The sequence below is a fragment of the Neoarius graeffei genome, chromosome 21 (genome assembly GCF_027579695.1).
Source record: "Neoarius graeffei isolate fNeoGra1 chromosome 21, fNeoGra1.pri, whole genome shotgun sequence".
In the NCBI taxonomy this organism is placed as follows: domain Eukaryota; kingdom Metazoa; phylum Chordata; class Actinopteri; order Siluriformes; family Ariidae; genus Neoarius; species Neoarius graeffei.
Genome location: NC_083589.1, coordinates 55,074,932 through 55,088,169, shown reverse-complemented (window position 1 = coordinate 55,088,169; position 13,238 = coordinate 55,074,932). Strand labels below are relative to the sequence as shown.

The following is a 13,238-nucleotide window of genomic DNA, read 5'->3' as shown; positions in this document are numbered from 1 at the left end:
GGTATATGAGCTGATATCCTAGTAGTAGAGTAGCCAATCAGAGCGTGCGATTGCTCATATCCAGTGAATGTGGATAGAATAAAATAAATATGCTAAATGTACCGGTATGTGTGTGTTTTCCTTGTGCAGGAGCACTCTTTGTGTTTCAACGACTGCTCCTTCTCCCATGTGGATCAGAACCGAACGTTGACCTACGACCTCGGTGCCTTAAGCTCAGTGGGGTCCATCATGAATGGACCGAGTTTCACCTCTAAAGGAACGAAATACTATCACCAGTTCAACATCAGCCTGTGTGGAGCAGAGGTACACACACACACACACACACACACTGCGATACTATTAAGTGAACAAAATGATGGCATACTTTTTATCCATTTATAGTTACAGTTAATGTTCACTACAAAACCAGAAGTTAATAGCTAGTTCAGAAGTTGAAGCTAATCCCAAAAGACAAAGTGGGAGGAGTCACATCAAACTTTTTTGTGCTTAAAATGTCAGAATATTTCTAGCTGTTTTAAGAGATTCATTCCGTCTCTCCGCTCCAGGGCAGGAAGATGGCCGTGTGTTCGGATAACGTCACAGATCTGTCCAGCAAAGACGTGCAGAGCGAATCAGCTGCCTTCAACACTTACGTGGAGACTTTCATCTGCCAATCAACCATCATCCCAGCGGATGGGCGGGGCTTCCGGGCGGCCATCTCCTCCCAGTCCATCAGTCTAGCCGATACCTTCCTCGGTATATCACTTACAGAGACTTACACAAATGGACATTATTGCATAAAAATACTCGTACAGTCTTGATAAAAAGTTCCGTCATATTTTTGGGTCACTGATATGGTGTAGCAGTCGGGAGAAGCAGCACAGGGCCTGGAGCAGCACTTGGCCTGGAGCAGCCCAGCACCCTGGAGATCAAACTGCTTGACTTTTTCTGATAGCGTGAAAAGTCATTAGATGACCGAGCGTGTTCCCATCGGACAGCCTGCTGCAATTTCACAGATCTTAATTGTTTTCTAATCTGATATAATACTCATCTCAACAGTCTCTCTCTGTCTCTCTTTGTAGGAGCAACAGTAGAAAGCACGCTGAATGGAGTCAGTGTTAGACCCGACATGTTCCCTGCAACTTTTCAAAGACTTCCAGACATCAACTTCTTCTATCAGTGAGTCAAAAAAAATAACTTTTGAGTGTTGGATCTTAAAAAACAATCCTGTAAAGTAAAAGGAGAAGTTTGGGATACTTTTGGTTTTTGAAGTAAACAGTGGTGTAATAAGGGGCGGCACGGTGGTGTAGTGGTGTAGGCATTGTCGTCTCACAGCAAGAAGGTTCTGTGTTCGAGCCCAGTGGCTGATGGGGCCTTTCTGCGTGGAGTTTGCATGTTCTCCCCGTGTCTGCATGGGTTTCCCCCACAGTTTCCCCCAAAGACATGCAGGTTAGGTTAACTGGTGACTCTAAATTGAGCCTAGGTGTGAATGTGAGTGTGAATGGTTGTCTGTGTCTATGTGTCAGCCCTGTGATGACCTGGCGACTTGTCCAGGGTGTACCCCGCCTTTCGCCCGTAGTCAGCTGGGATAGGCTTCAGCTTGCCTGTGATCCTACACAGGATAAGCGGTTACGGATAATGGATAATGGACAGTGGTGTAATAACTCATAGAATAACTGTTCGATACTGTTGTACTGAATGGGAGAACATTTTAAATACAGGGTTAGTCAAAATTATGTTAAAACTTAAATGGTAGAAACCAATTGGATCTGTAGTGGAAGTTCATCAATGGCGTACTGCTGCACCATCTGTAAGCAGACGTCTGACATCACTGTTGGAGTGTCAAAAAAGTAGGGCCCGATTACTCCAGCAGTGGTCACGGCACACCACACATTCAGGAGAAAAATAATCCATGAGTGGTAATATAATTTTGACTAACCCTGTATATTTAACATTGGTAGCCATGATATTGGAGGTTAATACACAGATTTCAGGTCTCTAGAATCAAACAAATAATAAATATCTCTGATCTCATTCTTTCTGGGTCTCACAGCAATGCACTCTTTTAATTCATTATTAATTAAATCGATACGATGATAGTTTGGCTATTTATTACAACCATAGAGATTTTCCTCTATTCCTGAACTTTCCCCTGACAGATCAGATTCATATTAGGACACAGGATGTCCAAGCTAGCATTATTTACACGCCTACTGGCTCATTCCACATCTCAGATTTTTGTTCATTCTTATTTATTTGTTTGTGAAACCAAGGTATTTTGGCTGAATTCTACTATCACAATTTTTCCATCCATCCATCCATCCATCCATCCATCCATCCATCCATAGCCATTTATCCTGTCCTACAGGGTCGCAGGCAAGCTGGAGCCTATCCCAGCTGACTACGGGCGAAAGGCGGGGTACACCCTGGACAAGTCGCCAGGTCATCACAGGGCTGACACATGGACACAGACAACCATTCACACTCACATTCACACCTACGGTCAATTTAGAGTCACCAGTTAACCTATCCTGCATGTCTTTGGACTGTGGGGGAAACCGGAGCACCCGGAGGAAACCCATGCGGACACGGGGAGAACATGCAAACTCCACACAGAAAGGCCCTCACCGGCCACGGGGCTCGAACCTGGACCTTCTTGCTGTGAGGAGACAGTGCTAACCACTACACCACCGTGCCACCCATGATGAATATAATAATTCTTAATTTAAAAACTAGTCTTATCTGGGAAGCCATGTTTAGGATTTAATATCTCCAAAACTATTATTCGCACATGAAATTGGGAAGACATAAAGAAAAACTTGTTTTATGTCTGTCTAAATGTTTAGAAATCACCATAGAGAGCCAGTTTTTTCTTCTCAAGGGGTCCTCAAAATGCGAAAAAGTGCAAAATTTCCAATTAGTTTCTTAATAATAGACTCCAATTTAATAGACAGACACTATCAAAAAAAAGTCACACACTAATATTTCATTGGACTGTTTTGAGCTTCGCTTATGGCATGCATTCGCTGTAGCATTGCTTTAACAATCTTACACAACATTTATTTACATTAATTTAAATAAAAATTTTTGGCCGAGATCTTGTCTTGACAATAGGAGAGTCAAACCACTGTAGGTGTAATTAATGATTTTGTGTATTCAAGATTGGATAAGTGATCAATCTTTAATAATTACATGAAATCAGTCTCATTAAATTCGAAGGTTAATAGTTAAAATGAATCAATCCTATTGAATCGTGTAATTTGACTCATTTGAATTGAATCATACCATAGAATCAGTCTCATTGAATTGGTTGAAGTGAATCATTCAATGAATCAAGTGAATCATTTAGTGAATCAAGTGAATCATTTAGTGAATCGTTTAAAGAATCAATTGAAGAATTGTTTAAAATTTGATAATTCAAATTTATCACTTACCAAACTGCATCTAATTATTCATACACCTTGAGTTCTTCTGCAATGTGGGCGACTTCAAAAGTATTTAGAACAGCAGATAGACACCACACAATTTCAATAATAATGGAGTTTATAAGAAGATAAAAAAGGAAATTAATAAAAAAAGGAAAAAATAAGAATTTAATAATTGAATGGCAACAGATTGAAATCTTTATAACAGAGTAGGTCTCTGTGTATGTGTGTGTGTGTGTGTGTGTGTAGCCGAGTGATTAGCTATATGGCTACACTAGACACCATGTGGTCGTGGCCTAAGGCCACGTGTTTAGCTTTGTGGCTAACAGACATAGAGGCTAGGCCTAGTGGTGATTAGCTATATATGCTAACTAGACAAAGAAAAGCTAGGCCTAGTGAACTATGTGTGTCAAAAACCAGAAATTAATGATTAAAATACATTCAAACAGTCATCTGTAGTTTATATGGCTTTAAATGTAAACAGGAGAATTACTATCAAGGTTGAATTAAACTTAGGACTTGTGGTATTTATCTAATACTGATACAGAGGAGGGTTGGCTCCTGTGGCTAACTCCACGTGTTTGTGGGGGAGGAGCTAAGACCCCCCCCCCCAGGAATGTGGTCGTACCAGGCAGAGCCAAGGGGATATTTATCTATAAGAACAAAGGGAGAGGAGGAGGGGCTCTTCCTAAGCATGCAAAGGCCCTTTTTAGAAGCAAAACATTCTGAAATCTTAATGAGGTCACAATATGACTGAGTTAAATGAAATTAGAATGTTAGGAGAGAGAGAGAACATGCAAGACTTATTGATTAACCAAATTAAAATCAATAGTACCAAATAATAGAGAATCAACAATAATACAGTGTGCACACTTATTCCTGAATATAACTTCACACTTAGTGAATAACTAATTCCTAAGACTAATCTTTCGCCCAGTGCCTTTTCTTACTGCAAAACTCTCGTCTTCTGTAGGAGCAGAGTCTGTGTAGGAATGGCAGGCTGCAGAGGTTGTGTGGAAGTGCTTCGGTGGGGGTGAGAGAGAGAGAGAGAGAGAGCGGTTGCTCTGAAGTTTTCTTTGAAGATCTTCGTAGCTCGTGAGAAGAAAGTTCTGATTCAGACAGAGTTAGGACGGTCCAGCCGCTCCCAACACCAATAAACTGCCTTTTGGTTGCAGTCTAGTACGTACTAAAAAAATAACTGAAAGAACCGGTTTATAACTCACTTGAGTTAGAGCGCGCGCGTTTCCGGAGTCCACCGTGATCAAGAGTGGATAGAAGGAGGAGAACGTTCTAAAACGTGTCTCTTGCAGGAAAGAGTCGTGGTTTCGGACGGTCCGATGGTGAGCGTCTCTCTATGGTCTGTCCTCCGCTGAGTTCAGACACCAGAGACAAAGAAAAATGGCGTTTCTAAGTCTCTTATGTGAAACCTGAGGAATGATGTACGTGATCCCGCCCAGGCGTGACGTAGTCAACGCGGAAGTTGGCTGGGAGTTGTAGTTCTTAGACACAAGATGGCGGCATGATACCTACACCACTCCATAAAGTCTTCTCCAGCACATCCCGAAGACTTTCAATGGGGTTAAGGTCGGGACTCAGTGGTGGCCAATTCAAAATGATTCCTCATGCTTCCTGAACCACTCTTTCACAATCTGAGCCCTAATTTTATGCCATCAGGGAAGGAAAAAAAAATTTATGTGATGATAACCTAGTCATTCAGTACATTCAGGTCGTCAGCTGCCCCATAACATTGCTGAGCCTCGACATGACCAACTGAATTAACCCCAGATCATAACACTGCCTCCAGAGGCTTGTACAGTGACCACTACGCAGATGGGTGCATCGCTTCATGAGCTTCCCTTCTTACCCTGACATGCCCATCACTCAGGAATAGGGTCAATCTGGACTTATGAAACCACACGACCTTTTTCCATTGCTCCAGAGTCCAATCTTTATGCTCTCCAGCAAATTCTTCTGATTAGCCTCACTAACAAGTGGTTCTTCTTATGACCACACTGCTGTTTAGTTCCAATCCTCTGAGGCCAATAAACTGACTCTTCTGAAACTCAGTAACATCTTTTCCGGGACCATGTGATACATCTTGTGATGTGGTTGTTTAAGAAATGAGAAGCTACTCACTGCATCAATGAGGGTTAAAAGAATTGTTGCCAACCAACATTGTAGACGAGTCACTAAACCTCGAGTCCGAGTCAAGTAAAAGTCATTAAAGAAAATTTCGAGTCGAGTCCGAGAACAAGACTCCACCCACACCATTTGACGGTTGCTGCCTTTATGTGAAAGCGTCTCTGCTACTGTGTTGGACTGGCGTTACTGCTCGACTGCCCAATTTTTGTTAATAGGCTACAGATAAAAAGCTTGTTCATCGCTCAGCAAGCCCCGCCCACTATCAACAGGGCAAATAACATGAGAGAGGGTTAACACTAGCTAGTTCATCGCTCAGCAAGCAAGCCCTGCCCACTATCAACAGAGCAATGAACATAGCATGTCACTTCCTTCTCTGGGTGGAGTCTTGCCAAATGATGATTGAAGTTCGAGGTTGTCCCCGTCGTCTCCTCGATAGTTCTTCTACATATGGAACACATAGCAGTGCATTTTTTCCCACTGCACGAGAAGTCTGTATAAGCAAAGCGGACAATCCTAGCGGCGTCTCTCCAGGCATTTTAGCGCCGTTAACGTTAGTTTGTTCGTGAACATGACGTATGAACAGGTGAATGTGCATTCTCTTGTATGAAATTAGTATAAAAATTAATGTCGATATAAATATCTTACGCCAAATTATTATGGCATGTTACAAAAAATAAAGAAAAAAATCCGAGTGCTCGTCTCCAATTTATGAGTCCGAATGCAGTTAATGTACAAGTCATCAGTGCTCAAGTCCAAGTCGAGTCACAAGTCCTTAAAATTAGGGCACGAGTCAGACTCGAGTACTACAAGCCTGTTGCCAGCTGAAACATTAATTACTGCAGTAATTATCCAATCAAAGCCTCTTAAGTATTTGCTTATTTAAATCCAGTCACTTTTTTTTTTTGGCCATGCACTATATAAATGCTAAAAGTCACAGTTTGTGCTTAAACTACTGTATTTCATTGACTTTATGTCAAAATCTGAGGTCTGAACAACCAAAAGAATTCAAGATATTAATATAATTATGAGACAAGTTTAAAACCTTGCATTAGTAGAATCATCTCATCTCATTATCTCTAGCCGCTTTATCCTGTTCTACAGGGTCGCAGGCAAGCTGCAGCCTATCCCAGCTGACTACGGGCGAAAGGCGGGGTACACCCTGGGCAAGTCGCCAGGTCATCACAGGGCTGACACATAGACACAGACAACCATTCACACTCACATTCACACCTACGCTCAATTTAGAGTCACCAGTTAACCTAACCTGCATGTCTTTGGACTGTGGGGGAAACCGGAGCACCCGGAGGAAACCCACGCGGACACGGGGAGAACATGCAAACTCCGCACAGAAAGGCCCTCGCCGGCCACGGGGCTCGAACCCGGACCTTCTTGCTGTGAGGCGACAGCGCTAACCACTACACCACCGTGCCGCCCTAGTAGAATCATGAAAAATGTTTAAAGTGTGGTCATGTTATGTCCTTCTGTGTAAACGTGGAGAGAGATTTTATCTTATTACAACTTCAGCAGGAGACCAGTGGATGCTTGAAGGTAATCGCTTTGGTCATGTGATCAATTATAATGTACTACCCAAATAAAAATGTTTATAAGCAGTCAGAACAACTTATGAATAATAATGAGCTTGCATTTCGGTATGAGTTCGGTCACAAGTGTGACCCAGTGGAATAAATTAGTGATTGTTTAATTTATAACGGATATGACAAGATGCACACGGCAACATTTAGTATCCAAATTGCCTTTTTTTTAAATCTTGTGAAACGTATTGTGCTTTCTACAAGTTCTCCGCAGGTGACAGCGTCCTGTGAACACGGTCGCAGTGCTATTATTACATTGCGCTGTAACCCTGAGAAAGGAGAACGTGGAGCGCTTACTGTACCAAGGTGTGTGTTTTTTTTTTACTACGTAGCATGTTTAAAAGTAATACACTGAGTATACTGAATGTCTTTACCTGTTTGTGTGTTTAGTAAGTGTCCTGCAGGGACGTGTGATGGCTGTACATTTAACTTCCTGTGGGAGAGTTCAAGTGCGTGTCCCATTTGCACTGAAGCAGACTACCACTCGATAGAGGGAGCGTGTAAGGGAGGCATGCAGGTAGGCTACGAGTCTTTACCTTTAGAAGCTTTTGGAGGAATAGTTCACCCCAAAAAAAGTAACAGTAGATGTTTATTTCTCGTGTGCACTAGGACATCCTGTATGTATGGAACGAGCCCAAGTTGTGCACGAAGGGTGTGTCACTCCCTGACAAAAGCTCCTCCCCTTGTGAAGCAGTTCCACTATGGCTGAAGGTTGGAATAGGGGGCGGGGCGTTCATAGCCGTCCTCCTCATTTCTCTCACGTGTTACTTCTGGAAGAAAAACAAGAGGTGACTAACGTGTACTACTCAAACACTAAAGCTAAGCATGACACCATGACAAGCATGACTGTCCAACCCTCTTTCGTCCCCAAAAGGTTGGAGTACAAGTATTCCCGCCTTGTGATGTCGGCCAATAAGGAGTGTGAGCTGCCAGCAGCAGACAGCTGTGCACTGGCCGAAGGAGAAGGCGAGGAGAACGAAGATGATGTCGTTTATTCAAACACTCCATCGCTGCTGGGGAAACTGAAGGCTATCGCTAGCAAGGTAACATTAAGGCATTAATATGAACATAAATTGAGGAATGATGCACTTGGGTGCATTTTATTCTACATTCAGGGCCTTGCTGTTGTAACGTCTTAAAATAAGAGAGTGTGGATTTGAGCAGGTGGTGTAAATGGAGAAAAATGAACAGGCTGCTGCTGTGATATCAAACCAATAAGCTCGTCATTCCTTTTAAAGCAAGGCACTACAAGCGATCATTTTATTTTAGGGCGTATTCACACCTACGTTGTTTGGTCCGGACCAAACGACCAAACGAACCAAATTTCCCTTGGTCCGGACCTTTTGGGTTGGTCTGAATACGAACCACCGAACTCTGGTCCAGACCAAACAAGCGGACCGAGACCGAGCTGCAAGGTCGGACTCGGTCCGGACCAAAGGAACCCTGGTGCGGACCTTTTGGAGGTGTGAAAGCAGACCGGACCTAATCCGACAGTTTTGCTTTTTTGTACCTCGGGAGCTTCCGTCGTTTGTCGAGCATTATGGGAAACAGAGTCTTGACACTCCACCGCAAAGTGCAAACACTGTTTCGGTTGTCAAGGGAACCTTACAACAGTCGTTCAGTCATTCAGACCAGTGGTAGGCTAGACTACAGAGTACAAAAAATGAGTAGGGGGCAAACGTGGGCCGAGGAAGAAACACGTACCCTTGTGGATATATGGGCAGATGTCCACATATCTGAGCTTTTGGAGAGAACACACAAAAATGCCGACGTGTTTGCTGTATTCAGTGAGAAAATGAAGGAGAAGGGGTTCACGCGCTCCCCAGAACAATGTCGGCTAAAAGTGAAGAAACTCCGTCAGACCTACATTAAAATCAGGGACGTTCTTTCAAAAAGTGGGGGTACTAGCGACGCAAAAAAGAAATTCATCTATTACGATGGATAAGGCGAATATCCCGACACATACCTCCTCCGTCTTGCGTGAAGAGCCAGAACTGTCACAACATGATGTGCGCTCATCAGCGCTATCCTCCGTAGCCGCCTTGCCCTTTGAAGTTGTCGTTGATAAATTACTTGTACAACAGCATAGTAATTGCACAATTGTGAAAACAGTAAAAACTGGAAAAAACATATAGCTTTGATGACATTAAAAAGAATAACAGCACGGAAAGCCTCCATGACTACTTTTGAACTTAACGCTTTGTGCGCGTGTCGTCTCTGACCAATAGCTGAACGACCTCAGGGCGCGTGGCTTTGTTGACAGATTTTGGTCCGCTTACTAAAATGTAGTGTGAAAGCGAACCGCACCAAAATGAAAAAATAAAAAAACATTTAATTCGGACCAAAGCAAGTGAACTATCGAACTATCCTGGTCCGAATACACCCTTAAACTAGCAAGTTACCCGGTGTTGCCCAGGTTTTGCAAAATTCTTTTGTCAAATTTGGTGAAGATCCGTCAAGAAATGGTGATGTTAACCTAAGACAAACAAAAATCCAAACATCCACCACCCAGGGGCCTAGCGGGGACCCCCTGGGGCCCGTACATGAATTTTGTTTATATCTGGAAAATCCCCAGACCTACTTGCCAAATTTGGTGAAAATCCGTCGAGAAATGGCGACGTTAGCTCAAGACCAACAAACAAACAAACTTTGTCGCTTATTATATAGATAGCCGATTGATATTACAGTGAAGTTTCACCAGTGAACTGCTGATATTTTTAAAGAGTTTTTTTGTATCAAGACTTTTTTCAAAAATATACATTTATTTATGCAAATCAGATTAAATATGTGTAAATTTGCATACTCGATATCAACAAAAATCGAACATTTGGATAATGTTAGAATTCAAAATGTTCATTTCAACACAAAGACACTTCAGAGAAAACCTCTTACAGAACAGCTTGTTATAATTTTTTTTCATCGTTTGATAAAGAAAACATCACAAGCTCGTAAAATTATTTGCTCATTTTCAGCATAAAATCGAACATAAAGCCAACTATCAACATTTCTGGATAGTAATACCGCTCTGTATGCGTTAATACCCTTCTAAATACGAATATAGAATGAACATGAAAAGTTCCATGAATGCAGGTCATTTAGAAAATCCAAATATCGAAAAAGCTCCATCCATCCATCCGTAACCGCTTATCCTGTGCAGGGTCGCGGGCAAGCCGGACCCTGTAGAACAGGATAAGCGGCTACAGATAATGGATGGATGGATGATATTATCGCACTCAGGAGAAATAATAATAATTTTAAAAAAATCTTATATGTAGCCACAGACACACCTAAGAGTCAACAATGCTGTCTATAAGGCACAAATATTTTAGTACTTTATTACACTTTTGTTAAGTATATCTTGATCAAAAGTTGACGTATAAGCTTAATATACTTAAACTTTTCTATATACTTTTCAGTATAAGCCAAGTATACTTATGTATAACTTTATTAAGTATATCTCTGATAAGTAAATAAAAAGTAAACAAAGCATACTCTCTTATTCATCTCATCTCATTATCTGTAGCCGCTTTATCCTGTTCTACAGGGTCGCAGGCAAGCTGGAGCCTATCCCAGCTGACTACGGGCGAAAGGCGGGGTACACCCTGGACAAGTCGCCAGGTCATCACAGGGCTGACACATAGACACAGACAACCATTCACACTCACATTCACACCTACGCTCAATTTAGAGTCACCAGTTAACCTAACCTGCATGTCTTTGGGGGAAACTGTGGGGGAAATCAGAGCACCCGGAGGAAACCCACGCGGACACGGGGAGAACATGCAAACTCCACACAGAAAGGCCCTCACCGGCCACGGGGCTCGAACCCGGACCTTCTTGCTGTGAGGCGACAGCTCTTATTTTTAGTTTAAAAGAAGTTTACTAGAAACACACTTGAATAAACTTCTTTTTTGTAAGGGGTGTTATATTTTATATATATATATATATATATATATATATATATATATTTTTTTTTTTTTTTGTGTTATGTTCACACAATAGAAAATGAATCTACTGAACACAATATGGAGTAACTCCGGTGTTTTGTGTTGAACAGGGAGAAGGAACAAGCAGTGAATCGGTGCAGCTGAAGTCGTCTCAGGCAGAGAGATGGGTCTGGGGGTAGAGCGATGGGGCCAGGAGGAGCAGAACACCACCACCACCAACACACTCTTCATAAAGAGAGGGAGAATGACCGAGAGACAGAGAGAGAGAGACTTGCAGCTGGGTGCTCGAGCATTCAGGCTCTCCCATATCTTTTTACTCATCCCTAAACCGCTTTGACCAAGTTTGGACAATCTTTTGAAATTTCTCAACTGTTTACATATCGTCTAAATGCAGTGCACATACATATACACACACTTCACACGATAATCTTTTGCTCCCTACTTGAGCACTGGATATATTTAACTTCACACACGATTAGGCAATAGATTACACCACACGAGTGTAAAGATGATTCTCCGAGAATCATTATTTGGCTCAAAGTAAAATCACACACTTTATTCGAATCCACTGAGTAAAGGATATAAACATTCCACTAACAGTGAGCACAGCCGAACTCATCTTCATGCCAGAACTTACAAAATACAAGCTTATTGTTCCATTCCAAGATTCAGCTGGACACATCCGCCACCAGTGAGAAAGAAAGGGAGGGTTGTGGGGTTTTTTGTTTGTTTGTTTGTTTTTTTTTTTTGCATGGTGATGTGAACTTGAGCAAAGAGATCCGAGATGAACCTGCGCAGTTTCACCTCATTAAAAACACATTTACTAACCTGTGCCAAGTCAAACCGCTCTGCAATTCAGGAGGTCACATTTAAAGGATTAATGCATTCACTAATCATGAGTCAAAACAAATGTTACTGCATCCCACAACTCCATTTCCTGATGCCAGTTTTGTTTTGTTTTCAAAGCGTACTTAAAATTCCAGTCGAGTGCAAAAATTTAATACCCTCCATGCAGACATGCCAACATTGCTAACAATAAAATAATCAAAGCAGACTAAGGAAAAAAAATGTTCTCAAATTTTAGTAGCTACAGTTATCGACACCTTAACGATCTTTTGGCCGTTGCAAAAGTAGAAAAGACTTTCAATACGTAAATTGTACGTGAATAATTACTCAAACTTCCACTGGGGAAAAAAAAAATTAGTTGATTCCTGATTACTTAGTGTATCAGATCACGTGATACCATTCCACAATTATCGACACCTTTGTCCACAATTATCGACACCGTTCCGCAATTATCAACACTCAGATGATTATTTATAAAAAAATATTCAGTATGTGGTATTAACAAAATAGTTTTTATTTAAGAATTGTTTTCCATAGACTTGTATTTAGTACAAAATATATTTTATATAAATATATGGATGTCGGTGTTTACGTAAATGAGGAAGTAATTGTAATGTTTGTAAACAAATGAACTGATAATGTTTAACCTGCGTCAGAAAATCTTTGTTCCACTTTCTAAATATTTTCGTAGATCACATTTTGTTAATCATTCGTTGTTGTTTGTATTAATTTCTAGTTTTGTAGTTTACCAATAAATATCAACAGGGAATCGACACTGTAACCGCAGGAAACTCCAGGTCAAAAGTCGCGTGTCATTCCTCGAACCAAAATATAAAATGTCTACTGATATTGTAATATGTGGTAGATATTTACAACACACTGCCAAAAAAAAAATTAAATAAAATCTGAATGGAATCAAAAAATCTGAATAATTCAAGCATGTAATTTTTTATATGCTAGGAATTTAATTCTTGTCTATTTATTGCAATCAGATTCCAAATACTCTATAAACATTCCATTCTGTTATGAATCAGAAAAAAATTATTATAAATCACAGCACTTTTATTTTTTTAAAGTACTTCATCTACTTTAACAATGTTACACAAAGATCGATCCATAACAGTTGTAAGGCTACGTTCACACTGCAGGCTGAAGTGACTCAAATCCGATCTTTTCGCCCATATGTGACCTGTATCCGATCTTTTATTGACAATATGAACGACACAGATCCGATTTTTTCAAATCCGACCCAGGCCGTTTGGATATGTGGTCCTAATTCCGATTCCTATCCGCTCTTTTCATATGCG

The 13,238-nt window shown here is 41.2% G+C and overlaps 1 protein-coding gene across 2 annotated transcripts in view; it reads left to right on the top strand.

The window, feature by feature from the left end:
* Positions 1-12,510, top strand: part of elapor2b (endosome-lysosome associated apoptosis and autophagy regulator family member 2b) — a 47,004-nt gene extending 34,494 nt beyond the window's left edge. Inside the window, exons 15-22 of one of the 2 annotated variants that reach the window (XM_060903359.1) lie at positions 130-303; positions 546-735; positions 1,062-1,158; positions 7,343-7,444; positions 7,529-7,655; positions 7,748-7,926; positions 8,013-8,181; positions 11,196-12,510. In XM_060903359.1, coding sequence (XP_060759342.1) covers positions 130-303; positions 546-735; positions 1,062-1,158; positions 7,343-7,444; positions 7,529-7,655; positions 7,748-7,926; positions 8,013-8,181; positions 11,196-11,264 — 1,107 coding nt within the window. In that variant the 3' untranslated portion in view covers positions 11,265-12,510. Of the gene's footprint in view, positions 1-129; positions 304-545; positions 736-1,061; positions 1,159-4,377; positions 4,487-7,342; positions 7,445-7,528; positions 7,656-7,747; positions 7,927-8,012; positions 8,182-11,195 lie in introns of those variants that run through there. The other variant, XM_060903360.1, reaches the window with a different exon arrangement.
* The last annotated feature ends 728 nt before the right edge of the window (positions 12,511-13,238 follow it).